General features: G+C 40.9%; 1 protein-coding gene across 1 annotated transcript; it reads left to right on the top strand.

Annotated features, from left to right (window-relative positions):
• Positions 1 to 218: 218 nt before the first annotated feature.
• On the top strand, positions 219 to 2,415 carry LOC133782701 (2-alkenal reductase (NADP(+)-dependent)-like). The gene is made up of 5 exons (XM_062222055.1): positions 219 to 636; positions 726 to 912; positions 1,052 to 1,218; positions 1,311 to 1,393; positions 1,878 to 2,415. The coding sequence occupies exons 1-5, from the start codon at positions 400 to 402 to the stop codon at positions 2,254 to 2,256; spliced, it is 1,053 nt and encodes a 350-aa protein (XP_062078039.1). The 5' UTR covers positions 219 to 399; the 3' UTR covers positions 2,257 to 2,415.
• Positions 2,416 to 23,383: the final 20,968 nt, after the last annotated feature.

Here is a 23,383-nt window from a genome sequence, read left to right as displayed (position 1 = left end):
CGCTAGTTTTTTAATGGGTGATGATAGTGTACATGTCACTTTTTCCTTCTTCTCTCATCACCTTTTGCACTTTTGACTTTTCCTTCATATTAAATTTCCTTCCTTAATGATGCTTGCATAATAAATAGTAATTTTAAATAACGATATGCCTATAATGTAGATTTACATCACTTGTTTTTCGTCTTCTCCTCGAATAGTATAAGTTTATCCATTATTTATATTCATAAATATATCTGTTATAAAAAATCAGCCTCTTTTCTTCGACTTCTTCAGTTAAATTTTCATTAGGATACTACTTCTTCTCTTTTGTTGTTTTTCGTCTTTAAACTTAATACATAGCTAGATAGGGATATATATTTATATATACACACAGAGACTATACCAAAGGCAACCAAAACAATGGAAGTAATCAACAGATATGTTACAATAAAGACATACATAAAAGGGACTCCGAAAGAGTCAGATTTTGAGATTAAGTCTTCAACAATTGTTCTATCAGCAGAGCCTCTTTCAAACGATGTCGTTTTGAAAAATCTGTACGTATCCATTGACCCATACCAGATACACCGCTTCAAGGGTCACACTTCCTCTGATCAGAAGACCTCAAATTCTGTGGTAACCATAGCTCCCGGCGAGGTAACTTAGTTTTCATTTATATGTATATATATAATATTAGTGGGCATGTATATATATACATATAACAAAATGTACATTTACTTGAGCAGGTTATTAGTGCTTATGGGGTGGCCAAAGTTGTGGCTTCAGGGAATCCTATGTATACGAGGGATGACTTAGTTGTGGGAACGACTATATGGGCAGACTATGGTGTGTTAAAAGCATCTGAATACATGTTAAGGAAACTACACCCTAAGGATATGGGGTTTCCATTGTCACACCAAATTGGAGTTTTTGGTGATTTTTCATAACTCATTAGCCATTTTTAATGTTAATAATTATGAATTTAAAGAATACCCAAGTTGAGAAAATTATAGTTGTTTTTGTTATAAGGTTCTTTAAATTGGATTAATTTGTTCAAATGTTTTTGGTTCAGGGTTTAGTGGATTGACAGCATATGCTGGGCTATTTAAAGTGGGAAAGCCTAAGAAGGGTGAGAAAGTGTTTGTCTCAGCAGCTTCTGGGTCAGTAGGCCACTTGGTTGGGCAATATGCCAAACAATTTGGTTGCTATGTTGTTGGTTGTGCTGGAAGTAATGAAAAGGTAACTCATTATTAGATTACAAAACAGACATTTTATTAAACAATTTTTCTTTGCTAACTAAAATGTTGTATTATTATATTATTCGGTTATAGGTAGCATTGTTGAAGGAGAAGCTTGGCTTTGATGATGCATTCAACTACAAGGACCAACCTAACTTAAATTCAGCTCTCAAAAAGTAAGACAAACTTGTCGTGAATAAATAAATGCTATCATATTGATGCATACAAATAGATATATCTACTTTTAATTTAAACATATACATAACAAAACTATGGGGGAAAAGAGTAAAGAAAAAATTGAAGAAAATATTTTCCTAAAAACTTTTAATAGTCTTTAGAATTTTTTTTTTCATTCATTATAAGAACCACCGTCCTTGCAATTCCGCCTCTACAATATGGAGGAGGTGGGGACTATAGACAATAGTTCTCTATAGTCGATTTTAACGGTGGTTCTTAATCGTCGTTAAAAATCTGTGAAAATCCCACAAAAGTTGATATTTTTGTTGACATTCATTTCTATAGTTCTTAATAGCAATTAAGAACCACTGGTAAAAGCCATTTGTGAATCAAAATAAGAGAAAATAAATTTTTTTGGAATTTTTTTTCCTTTTTAAATTTAAGTTCCAAATAAAGCACTAATGTTTATATATATAATTTTAGGTACTTCCCAGATGGGATAGATATCTACTTTGACAATGTTGGAGCTCATATGCTAGAAGCAACATTGGCTAACATGAATAGCTTCGGTCGGGTTGTGAGTTGTGGGATGATATCTGAGTACACAGACACCAACAAGCGAGTTGAGCCGAATATGCTTGACATCGTATATAAGAGAATCATGATTCAAGGATTTATGACAACCGATTATTTGACTATCTTTCCAGATTTTCTTTCAGCTACCATGAATCACATTCGCTTAGGAAGTCTTAAGACACTTAAAGACATCTCAACTGGTTTGGAGAGTATACCACAAGCTTTTGTCGGACTCTTTCACGGTGCCAACGTTGGAAAGAAGATGGTGAAATTGGTTGATGAATGAACGATCTAATGGCTTATTGATTAATAAGATGGAATAGAAATTACATATGGTTTGTTAAACTTTCTTTTTCTTTTTCTTTTTTTGTGAGAAAATAATGTTCGACTACTAATTTTTCAATAATGTGACAAAATAAAATCTGCAAATACATTTAAATTCAATGACACATGTTGTTATGTTGAGCTACATGTATTATATGGTTGATTAGATGACTCACATCAATTTTTCAACTTTCGTTTTTTAAATATATCAACTAAAATCTCACATTTTTTATTTTACCTTAAACTTTGACATTATACCACTCTATATCATTTAAATATTATAATTTTCAATTTATATAATACACATTAACAAAATATAAATAAAATATTATTAAATTTAGTGCTCAAAACAAAATCTAAAATAGTTCATATGATGTAAGGGTGTTTTGACTACTTTTTTACTCTTATCTACTCTATTTAGAGGAAAATAGCTCATCTACGAGTAATATTCAAAATACCTCATAAAAATCCCACTTTTATTTATTTATTTTATCTTAAACTTATAAAATTTATCATTTATCCGTTTCTCTATATTTTATTTACATAATTTAAATATTATATTTTTTAATATATTTTATTTATGAAAACAAAAAAATAAAAAAAATAAATCTATGATGAAAGAAAGAGTGAAGAGGAGAGAGGAGAGAGGAGAGAAAAATTATTAAAAAATAATTTGAAGAAGCTAATCTTGTAGCTAGATTTAACTGAGCACTATTCATTTCATTATGTAAAATAATAGGCAAATATACCTAATCTGATGGAGGTGTATTTTAGACTCTTTTTGGAACATTTCTTAGCTATTTTAGCTAATTAGTTATTTTACACAATCTAATGTGAGTGCTCTTAGAGCTATTCCATTATTTAAAACACCTCACCAAAACACAATTTTTTTCTATTTTTCCTCTAACTTTTACATTATAACATAAATAATTTTTTTTAATTTTTTTTTCTATATCATTTAAATATTATATTTCTAAATATTTTTTATTCATTTCAAATATTTTCTATAACTATCAATAATATTCCTATATCTTTTAATATTTACAATGTCTACTCTTATATAATATGACACGATTATATTATAATTTGAATTTATCCATTAATCTATACTCCTTTTAATATAGAAAAAATATTATTTTGAGCAAGAAAAATTAATTGAGTGAATTACAAATTAATTTGAAAAAAAACAAGGAAAAAAAGGAATGAAGCTCAGTTAGCTAAGTCCAATACTAAACAAAAGAATGGAAACACGCGAATATAAACAAAAATAATGGAAAGACAAGTTTTTATACGAAATTAAAATAAACAAAAACTTTGACTTTGTAGAATCACTACAACAAAAATGTCTTTTAGCGTCGCTTTTTTGCATCGTTTTTGCATACTCACTGTCGCAATTGATCAAATCAGCTCAGTAGTGTCGATTTTAAACTGACCCTAATTTTTGTTAATTGTGTCGGTACACTAACCGACCCTGTTAGTAAAGGCCATTTGCGTTGGTTCTAAACCGACACTTCTGATATCACTTGCGACAGTTCTGAACTTACACTTTTGATATCAACCGCAACGGTTCTTATATCAATAGCGTCGGTTACGCAGTGACGCTAATGAGAAGATTATAAAAACAAATTAAAAAAATGTCTAAACAAAAAAAGGCATTAGTGTCGGTTTAATCAATAGCGTCGATTCTAACTCAAAAGATGGACTATCTTCCTTTCATTCAAACACAAAAAAGACAATAGCGTCAACTCTAACTCAATAGTGTCGGTTTAGTCAATAGCGTCGACTCTAACTCAAAAGACACTAATGGACTAAAAAAAAGTCAAAAGATGGGTCGAAGCCCATTATCCTTCAACTCAATTAAACCTAACCCTAACTCAATAACTATCTTCCTTTCATTCATTCCAAGCCGCCACTCACCCTCTCACTATCTCTCCATCTCCTTTTCTCTCATTCTCCCTTCCCTTTCTCCCTCCTCTCTTCCTCTCTCTTCCTCTCTCTATTCAACAGACGATGCACAGGCTTACGAAGCGGAGTTGCTTCGTGGCGGGAAGGAGCAGTACAAGAAAAAAAGTATACAACGATGACTTTTTTTGTCACTGTAGATCAAGAAATCGTCGCTGAAGGTATACATTGACGACATGTCGTCACCAAAACGGCATCGCTGTAGGTCTGTATGTGTAGCAAGCTATGGCGACGAAAAAACACAATCAGTCGCAGTAGGGAATCCTTTTTTCGGTTGGACTGGAATATTGCAACGACATGTCGTCACTGTTGGTGGTTGCAAAATTTGAAAATTTGAATTTCAAAAACTTCTACAACGACGACATGTGGTCGTTGTAGGTCCGTCGACCGCTCCTTCTACAGCGACGCCATGACGTTGCTAAATAGTGTGTGGGTTTATATGCCTTCAGTGACGACATGGCATCGCTGTAGTGTCACGAAAACTCATATTTTCGTGTTCAGCATGCACCCTATGACGACGACATGTCGTCACTGTAGGTATACAATTTTTTTAAAAATATATATTTAATTAATTATATTGATTAAAATTTATTTAATAAAATATTAAATACTAATTAAAAAAATAAAGAAAACTAATTTAACAATATCCATACTCTCCAAAATGTAAGATAAAAAAACATAAGTAGTATTGTCTCCAAAATAAAAAATAAATAAAAACACAAAATATTAATAATTTAAAAATAGTAATATAATAAAACTAAATGTCATCAAAATCAATTTGAAAGTCATTATCGTCGGGCTATTGTGGTGGTTGTGGCTGTTGTGGTTGAAAACTTGCCATCATGGACTGTGTCATATTCATGTCTAAGTTGACAAGTTGAAATTGTGGAGCTTGGATGTTCAAATTTGTTGCTTGCAAAAATTGTTGCATTTGTTGGAAGTTGTTGTTCTGGGTCATAAAGGCTTGACTAAAGTGTTGAACCATGGACTAGAAAGCCTTAGGTGGTATCGTTGGAGGGCCAACTATGGTGGACGGAAATGGTGATGCCTCTGATTGTGAAGAAGATCTGGTGGCACTTGAGGCAAAGGTACTAGTGCCCTTCAACTTCCTTCCAATACATCGGTTGTGGCCACAATTTTGACCAAGTACCTTTGAGATGACTTGTGTCTCATTGACAATGGCATTTCCTGCTTCAGATTTAGATTGAGATTGGGATTGTTTTTGGACTTCTTGCTGCAAGGCATCCTGCAGTTTCGAAACAAGACAATTAATACATAATATAATTGAATAATCTACATATATACAAAACTTAGAAATTTACTTACATATGCATCATTAGCATTCGTGTTCACCCATCCACCTGTCGGATGATTGTGCATGTCATGGAACGTATCGATAATGCTGGGCAGTTCCTTAGTCTAAAGATTCATCTTTAAAAAATAAAATTTAACAAAATCTCAATTAAATATTGAAATTATTATTAAGATAACTTAAAATATTTCAAATTATCTATATATTTTTATTTACCTTCTTAAATCGAGCAAAAGCATAAGAAGTCGATCCATGGAGACTTGGATACTTTTGTTTTGCTCTGTTGGCAACATTTTCCTTTGAGCGTGCCATTAATTGTGGAGTGGTGAAAAGGTCAATCAACTTATACCAACTCTTGTTGTCAATGTCCTCCGGTGGATTCTTTCTTGCTGTCTCGATATCATCATAGCCTCCATGCTCTTCAAAGTATCTTTTCTTGTGACCTTTTCTATCCTTGTAACGATCCTGAAACTCTCGCTAAATCCCAGTCTCTATCAGTCACCACTCATGGAGAGCTCAGGGAAGAATGAAAAATTCCTTCAAAAAAACTGGTGAGATTTTTTAAATTATATAAAAAAAAAACATTACATGTGAATAAGTACATAAATTTACCTCAAGCTTTTGCATCAATCCAATCTTGTGTTCATTCGGAACACTCTGCCACAAGTCATAATATAATAGGACATGGTGACCTATAAGGTTGCCAATAAGTCTCATGAACAACGTCCCAAAATCACCAACTGCTTTGTAGGTTCCCTCCTTCAGATCAAATTGTAGAGCCAAATGACCTTTATTGTCGTTGACGAGCTGCTGCAAATTTTTTGATCGAGACCGACCTCTTCTTTTTGCGGCAGCCACTGCATATGTTAATTAAACAATACAATTAAATTGACTAAAATAATAAAAAAAATTTCATTTATTGATAAAATATAGACTAATTATAGTATATTACCTGTCTCACAGGAAGTAGGAACTCGTGTGGGATCTGGAGGAGGAGGAGGAGGATCTGCTCCATCACCGCCATGAGAACGAGCAAAACTAGCAGACATATATTTGCAGTTTAAATAATTATTAACTTGAATTCAGTTATAGTTGGAGGTTAATTACATAACTTAAATAATTTCGGTAATGCAGTTGAAACTATTGAAAAACAAACATTGTTTAGAAAAGTCATATATTGATTGAAAAGTCTTGAAATTAAAACATACACATTAAACATACAAATATGAATATATATATATATGAAAATATTATGCTTCATCAATGTTGATTCCTACATCATCATCTGTACTTTCTAAATCATCTTCACTAATTTCATCATCATCATCATCGTCATTGATGAAATCATCATCCACATCCGGAACAGATCGAGAAATTTCCCCAATTATGCTCGTGTGACTAGGTCGATCCAAATGCATAATCTCCAACTCTCCTAATTCCATAGTGAGTACAAAATTTGATGAAGTGCTATCATGCACGACATCAACCTCGTTATCATCATTGATACTTGGATGATCCCAAATCTTTCGATGATTGACTTCTTCTACTACCTTCCAATTTTTGTTTCTTGAAGGATCTTCCAAGTAGAAAACTTGTTTTGCTTAAGTGGCGAGAATAAACTGATCGTTCTTGTACCATTTAGGATTAATCATGATACTAGTTATGTTATTCTCAGTCACATTTCGACCCTTGCTTGCATCGGTGTTGAACCATTTGCATTGAAACAATACTACCGAGTTACCAAGGGAATAGCATAACTCTACAATCTCCTCAAGTTGGCCATAGAAAGTGAAACCATTGGTTCCTGGTACCAAAACTCCACTATTTTGAGTGGTACGTCTTTCGTCACGACTATGGACCAAAACTTCACTCTGTAAACAATGCAAGCCGTGTAGGAGTATGCATTCTGATTGGACACATTTGTTAAAGCAAATAATTCATCAGTGCACTCAATTGACTGTACTTGACGCAAACGACCCATCTATAGAGTATGACACAAAAAAATAAAACACAATGAGATGAGTATTAATCGATACAAATTTCGTAAGAATTCTACAGTTTCGATAATTTACCTTCAATTTAAACCAGATAGGGAAATCTTTTTGAAGATTTATGTTTGAATTTTCTCGAAGGCATTCACTGTATAGCACAATTAAGGTAAGACAACAGTTTTCCATGAATTAAATTTAATGAATTCATATATGTGTTGAGCTACTTACTCCATATATGGTTGGATTTCAGGGCAATTGTTGAGTACAGACCAGTCTGCTTCTTTTCGATGAAGATAGTCAAGGGATATAATTTTCTTTTTGCTACTTGGACGACATTGTGATTCAAAAACTGACAACTGTCTTTTAGGAATAACAATATCTGTATTTGTTTCCGGACGATTAAATTTAGTCTGTATGCTCTGAAGCTATTGCAAACAAAAAGTCAAAGCTTCATCGGCAACATAACCGTCCGCTATAGAACCTTCAGGGCGCGCCTTATTCCTAACATGATTTTTCAACTTCTTCATATATCGCTCAAACGGATACATCCACCTCATGTAAATTGGTCCTTCGAGCATAGTTTCTTGTGGTAAATGAAGAATTAAATGAATCATTAGGTCAAAAAAGGCTGGAGGAAAAATTAACTCCAACTTACACAAAATTTGTATCACTTGTCAGTTACTTTCTTAGTGAAATTTGAACCGAAGCCATCAGGAAGTCTAACTCCTTTTACGAACTGACAAAAACACCGTCTATCATCCGGTGTGAAAGAGTACATAGGACGTGGTTTGATCAACTTTGTACTGTCTTCCTTGAGGTGCAACTCTTCTCGGATACCCCAATTCTTCAAGTCTACTCGTGCGTTGGTGGTGTCTTTAGATTTCTCATTCATAAGAAAAGTACTTAGTAAACTGTTGCAAACATTTTTCTCTACATGCATCACATCTAAATTGTGCTTCAGTTCAAGTTTGAACCAATAATCAAGTTTAAAGAAAATATTATTTTTACTCCAATTAAGCTCTTTTGGATCTCTCTTTCTTTTCACATCCCTGAAACTGACATGTTTACCCGGAAAACGATCTGAAACATGCATTAATTGTTCGAGTATGTCTTGACTACTGAATTTTCTTGGAGGACGTCCTTTTTCATAATTCCCATCAAACCAGCGACTCTTCCTCCACATATACATAGAAGATAAGAATCTTCTATGACCAACATAAGTCGTCTTCCCAATTACCTAACATGAAGGAGTGTCTTCGTTGCATGAAGGGCATGCCATATATCCCTGGCCACTCCAACTAGACAAACTACTACGGGCTAGAAAATTATTGATAGTCCATAATAATGCTACACGCATTCTGAATACATTGCTCGTTGCAGCATCTCTGGTATGAACTCCTTCATCCCACAACTCCTTCAATTCGTCTACCACAGGCCTCAAAAAGGCATCCATGTCCTTCCCAAGTTATTTTGGACCGGGAATCAATAAGGTCACCATGAATGATGATTCTTTCATGCACAACCAAGGAGGCATATTATACATGCAGAATATTACTGGCCACATGTTGTAAGATAGACTCATGTTACCAAATGGATTAAAACCATCAGCACCCAAACCCAATCGAACATTTCTGGGTTCTTTGGAAAAATTAGGATATCTGCAATCAAATTGTTTCCAAGCACTCCCATCAACAGGATGGTGCATCACACCATCTTCTTTCGATCGTTCCATACTATGCCAGGTCATATCATTTGATGTATGCCTTGAACCATAAAGACGCTTCAGCCTAGGAGTCAAAGGGAAGTACCGCAACACTTTGTGGGCGACTTTTTTCCCCTTTGTGTCTTTGTCAACCCATCAGCTCTCACCACATACAGGACAAACTCTGTTTTTGGGAATTCTCCTTTTAGAACAAATAGTTGTCGTACTTGCAAGCATAAATTAATTGATAGCCTAACCCTAACTTCCTCATTAGAATGAAGTCGGGATCATATTCTCCTTCGGGAATGCAAATTTCATAAACTTAAAAAGTTTATCAAAAGATCTATTTTTCCATTTATTCATAACCTTCATGTGCATCATCTTCATCAAGAAGTTCAAGGAAGACAACCAAGTACAACCAGGGTATAACTCACCTTCGACCTCTTAAAACATGTCATCAAATTGATTATCCGCACTATTGCCACCACCATATGAAATTCCTTCATTTACGCATTCTTCATTAGTGTCTTGTTCACCAATAACATTATTGATGATGTCAATCATCTCATCAGTCAGTGGAGTCTCGTCATCCACTACTGGAGGCATATCAACTTTACCGTGGTAGGTCCACTTTACGTATTGCTGCAGAAACCCATATCTGTGTATGTGAGCCTCCACCACATCCAGTTTCTGATTCAGCATATTGTCACACTGAACGCATGGGCATCTGTCTTCTCCCGAGGCGTTCACATGATTCTTGCCCAATTGTATAAATTCTTGAAGATCATTCCAAAACTCATCAGAGTTCACTACAACAAAATAGGCATTTAATGGCTACATCGGGGAGACATGGTAGACATTTAATGTCTCCCGCTAGGGGAGACGTTGTTGCAGGAGCCATCTAAAGTGGCCCTATAATGACTCCCATGGGGAGACTTTGTAGACATTTAACGTCTCCCCCTGGGAGTCATCATAGGGTGTACGTGTACACCTTATGATGACTCACAGGGGGAGACGTTAAATGTCTACAAAGTCTCCCCATGGGACACGTTGTAGGTACCTATGATGTCTCCCATGGGGAGACTTTGTAGACATTCAACGTCTCCCCATGGGAGACGTCATAGGTACCTACAACATCTCCCATGGGGAGACTTTGTAGACATTCAATGACTCATATAACGAGTCATCATTGGTTTTTATATTTTTTTTTAAAAAACAATTAAATAATTATTTTCAGTATATTAATTAATAGAATTAAATATATTAATTTTTTTAAATAGAATTAAATATATTATTTTAAAAAAAAATTGAATTAAATATATTAATTTAAAAATCTAAATTATATGCAAATTTAAATTGTGAATTTTCATTAATAAAACTGAAATGTGCATATAATATATTTTTGCTAGCTAAATATACAAAAATGTAATATTTGTTGTTAAACATATAAAATTAACAAATATTACACTAGTTAGCTAGACATATAGTAAGAAATAAAAAGTAAAAAAAAAAACCTAATATGTGGGACGATGACTTTGAATTATCAGTAGCATATGGTTCGCCCAGTGTTGTCGCATTTCATTAATCGGTGCTAGTGTATATGACGTAGTGTTTAGCTACAAAAAAATACAAAGTAAAATATATTAGTTAATTATTATATAATTATATATACTTTAATAATAAATAAATTGTTAACTTTGTATAAATTTATATACATACCAGTTATACCCAGATTTTGAGCCATAGTAAATATGACCTCGAAAGCTGAGTTCGCATTAAATGGTCTCGTGAGGGTTAGGGTATGCTCTACGATTGTAAACCGAGCCGGCAAAGTATGATACATGACCTCGAATGTACTGACCTCGAAATGATCTCGATCTCGAAAGATAGCTCTGAGAGCCCCTCATCTTCGGGAACAACTTCGGAGCAGGGATATTGAGCTCGATGTACTATCTCGAAAGCAATGTTAGCTCGGGAGATGTCAGTGGCTCGCACAATGACGTGAAACCTGAGATGTTGAAGCCTTGAAGATACGCTATGACCACCTTGAATATCTACAAGTATTGTAAGCATGAGATGTAATCCTCATTTATTGATATAAATCCCCAAGAATCGTGGGATATTATTTAGTCAGTTATGCGTTTCCTGATCTATGGGGAACGTTTCCTTATATGTCTTATTATTGGCATTTAAAGCCATTTATTTTTATTCACAAAAGAGTAACTACCCAAAATATGTGGGATAGTATTCTGCATCCTTCTCTATAAATAGAGAAGCCATGCACCATTGTAAATGACCGAATTTCTGATTCTTGAGAGAAAACTCTGGAGAATTCATGCTAAAGAATTGTTCAGAGATAATCTTGAGATTAATAACAGAGACTCGTGGACTAGGCAGATTTAACTGCTGAACCACGTAAAAACCGTGTGTCTGATTCGTTTGTTTGTTTTAGCCATTGTCTTTAATTGTTTACGTGCTCTCTTCTTTTATCTGTTGACGAAAAACGGCGTCAACAGTTTGGTGCTTTCATTGAGAGTTGAACTCAAGCATCCATCCCAGAGAGATTCATGGCTGCAAACAATCAGAACACTCCTGCAGGAAATTACCCAAGGCGTCCTAGAAAATAACCAATGGAGAACCCGGACGCTGAAGAAAGGAGTGGGTCCTCTGATTCCCGGGGACCACCTCCACAACCAAGGGATGAGGACATGTACTATAACCCTGAGCGTTATGTCCCTATTGTAGAATTGGAGAATCGGCAGCTGAAACAGCTGCTGGCTGATGCCAACAAACGTAACGAGGAGTTGACTAGGATAGCCGCAGAGGCGCAGGTGGCTCAGCCCCCGCTTCCGCGCGAAGACCAAGTCCCTCCTCCAAGGGACGTGCACGTACCTCCCTGGAGGCCCCGTGGACGTCCACGAAAAAATGCTGCCACAAGGAAGCCAGCACAACCTCCAGCACCAACAGAGCCATTTGCTCCTTCTAGGCCTCAGAGGAGTACCCGAGCTCGGGTCCCGCCTAATCCACCTGTGGGAGTGCCTGCAGGATCTGAGAACAACCGAGCTCCTGCCGAGGCTCGGACTCAGGTTCCTGGTAGTGCACCGAACGCAACTGGCCCGTCTCGGGCAAATTCTGGACCCTCCAGGCCGAGGCAAGGAAGACAACCACCGTCACCTATACGGTTTCCTCCGTCTCCCATAAGATATCCTTCACCTCCCCGCAGAAACGCTCAACCTGGTCGAGATCAGGATCAAGGGCGTACAGGGGAAAGACAAGGAAACAGGGAGACGTTCCAGGGGCGGAAAGGCGCGCCATCCGAGAGAAGTCAGACGTCCCGATCTCGCACTGCAGAGACGAGGCGACGTAGAAAGGATCCACCACGAAATGACCAATCGATGAGTTTCACCAGTGATGAGTCCGGAGAAACTAGGTCTGTCAGTAAACACGACCGGGGTCGTAAAAACACTGGAAATCACAAGAGCCATCCCGACCTGCGCAATCATCTTATTCAGAGCAGGTGAAAGGGAGATCAGACAAACCCGGATCTTAGGAATCATCTGAACGGGCGTAGAGATCCCTCACGGAGACGCGAGCCTGGGATCGCGTAACGACAGTCAATTCCAAACACCGCCTAAGGACCCAGTACAAGAAAGGATCGATCAGCTCGAAAAAGCCTTTAGGCTTTTGAAGAATGAGCGAGGAAACGGTCGATATGAGGACTCTGATGAGGAGCTCGAGCCGTTTGCTCCCAATATTTCTAACACTCAGTTCCCCCAAGGGTTCCGGATTCCTCACGTCCCAGCGTTTGAAGGAAAAACCGACCCATGCAGCCACCTGAGTACATTCAACACTATCATGAGAGCTAGTAACGTGGGTTACGAGCTCAGATGTATGTTGTTTCCGACATCATTGGCCGGACCTGCCAAGAGTTGGTTCGAGAAGTACAAGAGACATTCTATAACTTCGTGGGATCAATTGTCTAGGGACTTCAAGAAGCAGTTTCGAGCTATGATGGGGGTCAGACCCGAAGCATCCACTTTGACTAACGTCCGACAACAACCGGGCGAAACACTGAAGAGCTACCTGACAAGATTTAATCTAGAGGTCGCCCGAGCTCGTGACGTGGATGACAGCGGGCACTTGATGGCCATCCGAGCTGGTGTTTTACCCGGGAGAGCCCTTTGGGATGACATGCAAGGGAAACCTGTGAGGTCGATAACCGAGTTTAACAGACGGGCGCAGAAATTTGTCAATGTAGAGGAAGCGAGGTCAACACTCAAGGCAACCTCGCAGACCGAAACTACAACGATAAACATTAACTCCGCCTCAACCTCGGTTGACCCAGTAGTTACACAGCCTACCTCGGAGAATCCTTCCAAGAGGAAAAAGAGCGAGGGAAATAATCCCGAGGCTGATGGAGGAAAGAAGAAAAAAGGAGAAAGGTATCTCTCCATATATAAAGTGCATACCGAGCTCAACGAGTCTCGGGAAAACATATACCTGGCTAATGAAAACCAGGTCCCCTTCAGGCGTCCGGACCCTATGAGGAATCAAAAGTCCAAGAGGGACTCCAGCAAGTATTGTCGATTTCATAGGGACACCGGCCACACAACTGATGAGTGCCGACAGCTGAAGGACGAGATCGAAGGATTGATCTCGAGAGGTTATTTCCGGCAGTATGTCAAAAACCAGAATACTGGACAGGCTATTGCCAGCCAGAGAGTAGCCGCGCTTCCGGCGTCGCAGAATAATAACTCCCGATCTCGGGATGAAGACAGGCCTCCGCCGATAGATGGAGAGGACGTAATAACCATCTCGGGAGGTCCTCATCTCACAGGAGGGGGCAGAAATGCTCAAAAACGATATGTGAATGACCTGAAGACAGGGGACGGATCTCCATACGAACCCGAACCAAGGGCACCAAAAAGCCAAAGGGTTGAGACTCAGCCTATAACCTTCACCGAGGAGGATGCCTCCCATGTCTAGTTCCCTCATCATGATCCACTCGTCATCACCCTACAGCTAGCCAACAAAAGAGTGCGTCGAGTTCTCATAGACAATGGGAGCTCAGTTAACATTCTTTATAAAGCGACACTAGAGAAAATGGGACTCTCCCTTCGCGACCTGAAGGCTTGTGCAACCACTTTGTACGGCTTTTCTAGAGAAGGAACCGCCTGTATGGGGTCCATTGAGCTCCCTGTGACCTTGGGAGACTATCCAGTCTCAGTAACCAAGATGATGGAGTTCGTGGTGGTAGAGTTACCATCTGCCTACAATGTACTGCTCGGGAGACCCGCCCTGGTCGGGCTGGGGGCAGTCTCATCTGTAAGACATCTAGCCCTTAAGTTCCCAACTCCAAGCGGGGTCGGAACATTGAAAGGAGATCAATTGGCAGGAAGGGAGTGCTACAGCATTTCCTTAAGGGGAAAGAAACAAACAAGCGCGCAAGCACTTGTTGTCATACAGAATAAAGATGGGACAGTTTTAGAAATTGATGAGGAGATCGATCCAAGGATTGAAGAGAAGGTTGACCTCCAACCTTTGGAGGAGCTCGAAGAGGTTCAGCTCGATGAATCTGATCCCTCAAAAAAGGTGAAGGTCGGGAAACACCTCCAAGACGAATCAAAATAGCAATTAATTTGCTTTCTGAAGAAAAACCAGGATGTCTTCGCGTGGTCCCACTCTGACATGGTGGGAATAAGCCCTAATGTAGCGAGCCACGCATTGAATATAGACAAAAGCTTTCCCCCGAAGCAGCAAAAGCGAAGGCAGCTGGATGAAGACATAAAAAAAGCACTAAAGGAGGAGGTAGACAGACTGAAAACAAATAATTTCATAAGGGACGCTTTTTACCCGGACTGGGTGGCCAATCCAGTGTTAGTCCCGAAACCCAATGGGACGTGGAGAACGTGCATTGACTACTCAGACCTCAACAAGGCCTGCCCGAAAGACTGTTTTCCCCTGCCGAGAATTGACCAGCTCGTAGACGCCACGGCGGGGCATGGCCTGATGTCGTTCATGGAAGCTTATTTTGGGTATAACCAGATTCCCATGCATGCCCCCGACCAAGAACATACGAGCTTCATCACAGACAAGGGGCTCTACTGCTACAATGTCATGCCATTCGGACTCAAGAATGCCGGAGCCACGTACCAGCGGCTCGTAAACATGATGTTCTCAGAGAAAATTGGGAACAACATGGAAGTTTATGTTGATGACATGCTTGTAAAGTCTCAACTTAACAAAAACCATGTTGATGACCTCGAAGAGTGCTTTGGCGTGCTCAGAAAGTACAACATGAAGTTGAATCCTCAGAAGTGCACTTTTGGGGTGTCTTCAGGGAAATTTCTGGGTTTCATTGTCAACTCTCGTGGAATCGAGGCTAATCCCGATAAAATAAAGGCCCTGATCGATATGCCTTCACCTCGGAAGCATAAAGATGTTCAAAGCTTGACTGGCAGGATGGCAGCTCTGGGCAGGTTCATTTCGAAGTCAACGGACCGCGGTCTCCCATTCTTCAACTTATTGAAAGGAAGTAAAAAGTTCGAATGGACAGATGAGTGCGAGCTAGCCTTTCAAGAGCTCAAAAGGCACTTAGCCGAACCACCCATCCTATCGAAGCCTGAGACGGGAGAAGTACTGTTCTTATACCTCTCAACAACCGAACACGCGATAAGCGCGGTGCTCGTCCGAGAGGAAGAGAGAATACAGAAACCCGTCTACTACATCAGTAAAAGATTACTGGGGGCAGAGTCAAGGTATCCACTAATGGAGAAGCTCGCCCTCAGTCTGATCCACTCATCTCGAAAGCTCCGCCCTTACTTTCAGGCACATCCTATCCATGTACTGACAGATCAACCACTAAGGCAAGTCTTGTCCAAACCAGAGGCATCTGGTCGACTCCTTAAGTGGGCTGTTGAGCTCGGACAATTCGAGATCACCTACCATCCGAGAACAACCATTAAGGCACAAGCGTTGGCAGATTTTATAGTAGAGTGCACCGGTACAGCCGACGACGAGGTAACAACCACGGCCCACGAGCTGTGGAAACTTTACGTCGACGGGTCGTCTAATGAAAATGGAGCGGGGGTAGGAGTTATTCTGATCACTCCTACAGGGAGCAGATTTCACTCTGCTTTAAAGTTCGGCTTTAAAGCATCTAATAATGAAGCTGAGTATGAAGCTTTACTTGCGGGACTACGAATAGCAAAGGAGCTCAAGGCCAAAGCTATACATTGCTACAGCGACTCCCAGCTCGTAGTTAATCAAATCTTGGGAGAATACCAGGCTCGAGGCACAAAAATGGCAGCTTATCTGGAGAAGGCAAAATCCGCGTTGGAGTTTTTTGAGTTTTATGCGATCGAACAGGTTCCCCGAAGACAAAACTCAAATGCAGATCCCTTAGCTCGGCTCGCCACTTCCACTGAAAATGAGGAGCTGAATGTTGTACCCGTAGAACACTTGTCAGCACCCAGCATTACTGAGTCAGACAAGGAAGATGTGTGCATGATCGAGACAGAACCGACCTGGATGAGCCCGATAGTTGAGTACCTCGAAAATGGAATTCTTCCAAAAGATCGAAATCAGGCTCGGAAACTAATGTATCAACTTCCCCGTTACACCATCCTGGACGGAAGGCTATACAGAAGGGGGTATTCCATGCCATTGCTCAGATGTGTAACTCCTCCCGAGGCAAAGAAGATTATTGAAGAAATTCATGAAGGGTTCTGCGGAGACCATACCGGGGGGCATAGCCTGTCCAAGAAGATTATACGCCAAGGATATTTCTGGCCAACCATTAAAACGGATTCTTTCGAGTTCGTGAAAAAGTGCGACAAGTGCCAGAGATTCGCCACGATACCCCGAGCTCCACCTTCCGAACTAACCATGTTGACATCCCCATGGCCTTTTGCGGTATGGGGTATCGACCTCATAGGCTCACTCCCAACTGGCAAAGGAGGAGTAAAATATGCTGTGGTCGCAGTTGATTACTTCACAAAATGGACGGAGGCTGAACCATTGGCGACCATAACTTCGAAGAAGGTCCTAGATTTCGTGGTAAAAAACATCGTATGCCGATATGGAGTGCCAAGAAAGATTGTGTCTGACAACGGAACCCAGTTTGATTGCGACTTATTTACCAACTTTTGTAACAAGAACGATATAATAAAGAGCTTTTCGTCAGTAGCTCACCCTCAGGCGAACGGTAAGGTCGAAGCCGTTAATAAAACTCTCAAGAGTTCTTTGAAGAAAAAGTTGGAAGAAGCAAAGGGACGATGGCCTGAGGAATTACCCCAAGTCCTTTGGGGATATAGAACTACAACTCGGACATCAACTGGGCATACCCCGTTTTCTCTAGCATACGGCTGCGAGGCAATGTTGCCCATTGAGGTCGAAATTCCGACAATTCGAACTCAGATTTACGACCAAAGTTCCAATCATACTCAGCTCGAAGAAACCCTAGACTTGATCGAAGAAAAAAGGGAAGAGGCTCAGCTGAAAAATGCTGCTTACCAGCAACAGACCACGAGATATTTCAATAAGAGGGTTCGAGACCGAAAGTTCGGAGTGGGAGACCTGATTTTGAGACGAGTATTCTTAGCAACCCGAGATCCAGCAGCAGGAGTACTCGGGCCAAACTGGGAAGGACCATACCAGATAGAATCAGTCATCCGCCCTGGCGTATACAAACTTGCGAGATTAGATGGGAGCCTCATACCACGAGCATGGAATGGCGAACACCTTAGACCTTATTATCAATAGTATAGGAAAAGTGTTGCCTGTAACCATGATTTTCTATCCACGTTAGTTTGTTTTTGAATTTCGTCAAATAAAATGTCTACTTTGTTTCACATGTAATTTATTTTTATTTTTGCAACCTCTCTTAATTTAATAACCTATGGTCACACTCATAGGATATTAAGGGGGCATCATTGGTATACATACCTCCAGCTTAAAAAAAATAATAATAAAAAACAATAAAGTATTTGGAAATAACCAAATACGCGAGCTTAGATAGTTCGGACTTAACCGAGTTATCAAAAACAAAAAAGTATTTGGATATAACCAAATACGCGAGCTTAGATAGTTCGGACTTAACCGAGCGAGCTTAGATAGTTCAGACTTAACCGAGTTATCAAAAACATTAAGTATTTGGAAATAACCAAGTACACGGGCTTAGATAGTTCGGACATTACCGAACTGCCAAAAACCAAAAACGTTTGGAGTTAACTAGATGTGCAAGCATATCAGGTTTGGAACAAACCAGCCAAATTATCGATCAATGATAAATGAGAACCTAAACCCATCATGAAATATGTCGAGATCGAGGCTGGAACATCTTAAAATAGTTTCGAACTCATAACCTCGGAGCTAAGATACTAAGGGTGAGGAAAAGTGACTAAAAGATTAACCAAATCATTCATATTACATGCCATATAAGTACTTTTCAGTTCATGGTTAAAGTAATGTCCGACCTTGATAAATAACGAGGTTGGAAACGGATAATTCGAATAAACTATGCATGAATGCATCGAATTTCGAGCCTAAATCCAAACTATGTTTGTATGCATAAATAAACATAACCGGTCCATCAATTATAAAAATATGCAAAATATTTCGAGCCAAGAAATGTAAGCATATAAAAGAATAATAAAGGGAATTGTATCAGCCCCGTGGGCATAAGTTAAAATAATTACAGAAATAATGGGACGCAGCCCCGAAAACTGATCTCCCCGAGGTCAGATTCAAAGAAGAGGAGTCTCCTTGGCCTTCTCAGCATCAGCGGCACCGGACCCCTCAGGACGAATAGCATGACTATCCTCCTGAGCTCCCTCCGAAACGGTACTTGGAGCAGCTTTATCCTTCTCGAGCTGCTCAGCCTCTTACTTCTCAAGCCGAGCATTCCATCGTTCGAGGAAGGACGCCTCGAGGGGACCCAAAAAACTGGTGTCCAGTTCTTCGTTATAGGCCCACATCCGGTACATGGCTGAATCGACCGCCGTTTCCTTCTTTTCTTTGAACTCGGCAGTAAGGCGGGTTTTGATATCCTCCATGAGGTCGAGGGTGACGGCCTTGTCTTCTTCGAGCTTCTTATTGGTCCCCCGAAGCTGGATGTTATCTCTCTTTTGCTCCTCGAGCTCATTTTTCAGCTTCCCAAGCTCCTTGGCCATTTCCTCACGCTCCTTAACCACTGCCTCGAGCTTAATGTTCGCCGCCTTCAGGTCATCATTCGCTCTAAGGTGGAGGTCCCTCTCCTCTTGGGCGAGGGTCCTGCTCGAATGGACCTCGTTGTTCAGCTCGTAATTAAGCTGGGCAGTGAAAGCAAGAGCCTGAAAAAAGGAAGAAACCATCATTAGCCTCGAGACAGTATGAATGTAAGCAAAGGGAATGGAGGATCCTTACCGCGGCAGTGTTCTCGATACTCTTCTCGAACAGGACAGTGCGGTCCCGAGTGTTAGTTAGACACTGCCACTGAGGAGCCTCAAAATTGCCGTAGCTCTGGCCGATCCGGGACATTACATCCGAGATCAGCGTAGATCCGTGAGGACCGGCAGCATTGTCCACCACATACGAATCCATATGGGTGGAAATGGTTAGCTTCTGAGCTCGGGAAGCAGAAGGTCTTTTGGCGAGCTGAGTAGAAGGCATTTGACCCGCCACAGGAGGTTGGGATTCGACCACGGCAGCGACACCAGCCTGCAAGGCCGGCGCCACCACAGAGACGACGGCCTGCGAGGATGGTATCGTCGTGGGGGCGTTAGTCTGGCCAGTCGACGCAGCAGCAGAGCTCGAAGCCGGCGGGGGAGGAGGAGGCGTTTTCCTAGATCTCTTGGAGCTTTTCTCAGGCTGGCTGGTTTTCAATCCCCTTGCCCTAGGGCGCTTGCTCCTCTTGGCACCCGCATTGTCGATGAGAGCGTCGAGGTCGGAGTCCATATTGCCTGCACAAGTCATCACAGTAAGTCAGTAAAAGAAATACAAGTTACTTCAACACTATATATAGAGTGGTGAAAGAAAAAACCTAACTGGAACTTTCCCCCGAGCTTGAGCTTGGGGACCATGAAATTCCCCCGTCTTCAGAAGAGGCGGGGGGAGGGCCTTCCCTATAAGTTGGTGATAACCTCGAAAGGTCCCTATAATCATTGGTCCCATACTACACAGCTATACCATTCCACATCTCGTCCGTGGTATACATAGTGTCGTATTTCCCGAGCCCACTATCAAACCTATGGACACAGTCATCTACCCAACTCCATATGTAGAAGTGGTATCTATCCTGTGGGCACGAGACTAGTCTATTGGGCCTGTGTTTTAATAAAGTGGGAGACCACATTCGCGAAGTAGGAAGGGTTTTACCTCCATCGGAGTCCGAACTTAAGGCTTCATCATTTGCCTCGTTCTCCGACCGCGGACTTCTCGAGCGAATTGGGAGGGATGCTTTCCTTTCCCTCCTCGGAGGAAGGATGCCTGTAGGCAGAGGCACTTCCTCCCAGCGTTCATATTTTTTACTGGACCAGTCAGAGGTTGATTGGCCCTGTCCCAACAAGCCACAAGCTCGAAGCTTGTCCTCATGTAGCAGAAATGAGAGAGACCTCCTGCCATAAGGGAGTCGGAGCAGGCTCTCTCTGTGCTCCTTCATTGTCTCGTCAGGGGTGGGACGCTGAAAGTTAGCTGAAAGGCGAGATACACTTCAACTAAACATGGATTCAAGGGCTAAAGATTCGAGCTCAAAAATAGAAAGTAACGAGAATACTTACGAATTCGCCTAAACGAACGATGTCGAGACGGGAACAGACCGTCTGTCCAGAAAAAGGCCCTCTTGAAGTCAGGGGGATGGTTCGAAAGGTCTTCAAAGATTTTTGTCTCTTTGGGGTAGCTCGAAAGATAGTAGAAACCATCTCCTCCCCGAGCTCGGGAGGGATTACTCTTCAAGCAAAAGAGATATAAAATCTCTTGGGGTGAAGGTCCTGTCCACCCCTGCTCGTGAAACAAGGACCTCAGGGCAGACAGCACCCTGTATGAATTGGTGTTGAGTTGGAATGGAGCCAACCCAACGAAATCGATGAAGTCCCTGAAAAAGGACTTCAGGGGCAACAAAGCTCCTGCCCTTAGGTGCTCCTGGCTCCAGGCCGCGTATTTCACACTGGAATCGCGGCCCCCAGGAGCGAAACAGCTCCGTTCATGCCTTGTCGGAGCTCGACACTTCAGTGTGTCCAACGAGCTAAGGCCATGAATGGCCAGGATGTCAGTTATCTGGTCGGAGGTGGTAACCGAGCTCTGGTAGAATTCGGCTTTAAACATCTCCCTCCTAGGCTGCGAAGATGAAGGCTCCGCCATTAAGGAAAACTGAAGTTCCCCCGGGTGGTATGCTACCGTGACTTTTAACGCGGGGTCGAGGGGAACTGGCCTAGGTCCGGGGTTCGGCTCCGGATAGATGGCTTCCCGAAGGACCCTTCTCTTCTTTTCGATGACCTCGTCAATCTGGCGGCGATAGTGGGCTCGAATGTCTTCTTGCTCGCGTGCAATCTCGTACTCTTTAATCCGACGCTGGTTCCGAACAAAGACCGACTCCAGGCTCGGAGATTTGGACTCGTAAGGGATTGCTCGTAATGACCCCCACCGTCTTTCCAGATTCTGTGACATCTAGCGAGAAAGAAAAAATGGTGAGGGCCATGCATGCAAGGATCACGAACTCAATAAGATGAGCTCGGATATCTAAGGGCAAGAAACTAAATATTAAGACCCTCACTAAAGAGTCAGAGCGCGTATTCCACAGGGAAGAAAAAGAACGTGGATGATTTTTTGAAAATCCCGAAGTTCAAGGGAAAGAAAGGTGGCGGTTAGCCAGGAAAGGGCTTTTTCGGGTTTCGTGTAATTGTCAAGAGTAAGGGTTTTTACCCGAAAAACTTGGTGTACAAGAAACATAGCCTAAAATTTTCAAAACCCAGAAAGTTGAAACGCCATTCAAAGGACAAAACTGGGCATAAACCAGAGGCGAACTTCTAGAGTGAAAATCCAGAAAGCCTAAAAACCTATCGGTTCAAACCCTCCTATCGCATCATGCTAAGAACATAAACTAACATACACAGCAAGCACGGTATAAAAAGAACAACAAAAATGGCGTACTTACACAGTGATGGTGATTGCAGCGAAATCGTCGAGTGGAGAAGAGGTTGCAAGAAAGAACTCACTGACTCGAACAGACCAGGGTTCCTTTGTTTTTTGGGTCGAGAAAACATGCACGGGATGGAAGCTTCTTGAGAAAGTTTCTGGCTTTCTTGTTTTTTCTTTTCTTTCTGGTGTACAATGAACAAACGTAAAGAAGAAGACGAAGAGGAGATCTTGTATAAATAGGTGGGAAAGCTGAATTAATCATGAGCGTTGATTAAAATCCTCAACAGATCGAATGGAGGGGAGTCGATGATAAGATGGCGCCGAAAAGCTGTCAGACGAACGATCGTGGGTGTGTTCCCAAGGTACTCAAGTACCTAAAGTGGGCAATACCCATCTGGCACGTGTCCGTTTTTAAGAGTGTGACGGTATGGTTCCCAGAAAGAGTAGTTCAAAAGTTTCCTTCTCTTAGGACTCGAACAAATACTTTTGAGGGGGAAAAATGTTATACCCAGATTTCGAGCCATAGTAAATATGACCTCGAAAGCTGAGTTCGCATTAAATGGTCTCGTGAGGGTTAGGGTATGCTCTACGATTGTAAACCGAGCCGGCAAAGTATGATACATGACCTCGAATGTACTGACCTCGAAATGATCTCGATCTCGAAAGATAGCTCTGAGAGCCCCTCATCTTCGGGAACAACTTCGGAGCAGGGATATTGAGCTCGATGTACTATCTCAAAAGCAATGTTAGCTCGGGAGATGTCAGTGGCTCGCACAATGACGTGAAACCTGAGATGTTGAAGCCTTGGAGATACGCTATGACCACCTTGAATATCTACAAGTATTGTAAGCATGAGATGTAATCCTCATTTATTGATATAAATCCCCAAGAATCGTGGGATATTATTTAGTCAGTTATGCGTTTCCTGATCTATGGGGAACGTTTCCTTATATATCTGATTATTGGCATTTAAAGCCATTTATTTTTATTCACAAAAGAGTAACTACCC

Source organism: Humulus lupulus, chromosome 6 (assembly GCF_963169125.1).
Source record: "Humulus lupulus chromosome 6, drHumLupu1.1, whole genome shotgun sequence".
Taxonomy (NCBI): Eukaryota; Viridiplantae; Streptophyta; class Magnoliopsida; order Rosales; family Cannabaceae; genus Humulus; species Humulus lupulus.
Note: the sequence above shows the minus strand (reverse complement) of the source record. Positions and strands in the feature narration are given on the sequence as shown.

Coding starts and splice junctions, on each gene's coding strand:
- LOC133782701 (XM_062222055.1), top strand. CDS start 400: ATGGAAGTAATCAACAGATATGTTACAATAAAGACATACATAAAAGGG. Junction 637..725: donor TAACCATAGCTCCCGGCGAG/GTAACTTAGTTT, acceptor TTACTTGAGCAG/GTTATTAGTGCTTATGGGGT. Junction 913..1,051: donor ACACCAAATTGGAGTTTTTG/GTGATTTTTCAT, acceptor TTTTTGGTTCAG/GGTTTAGTGGATTGACAGCA.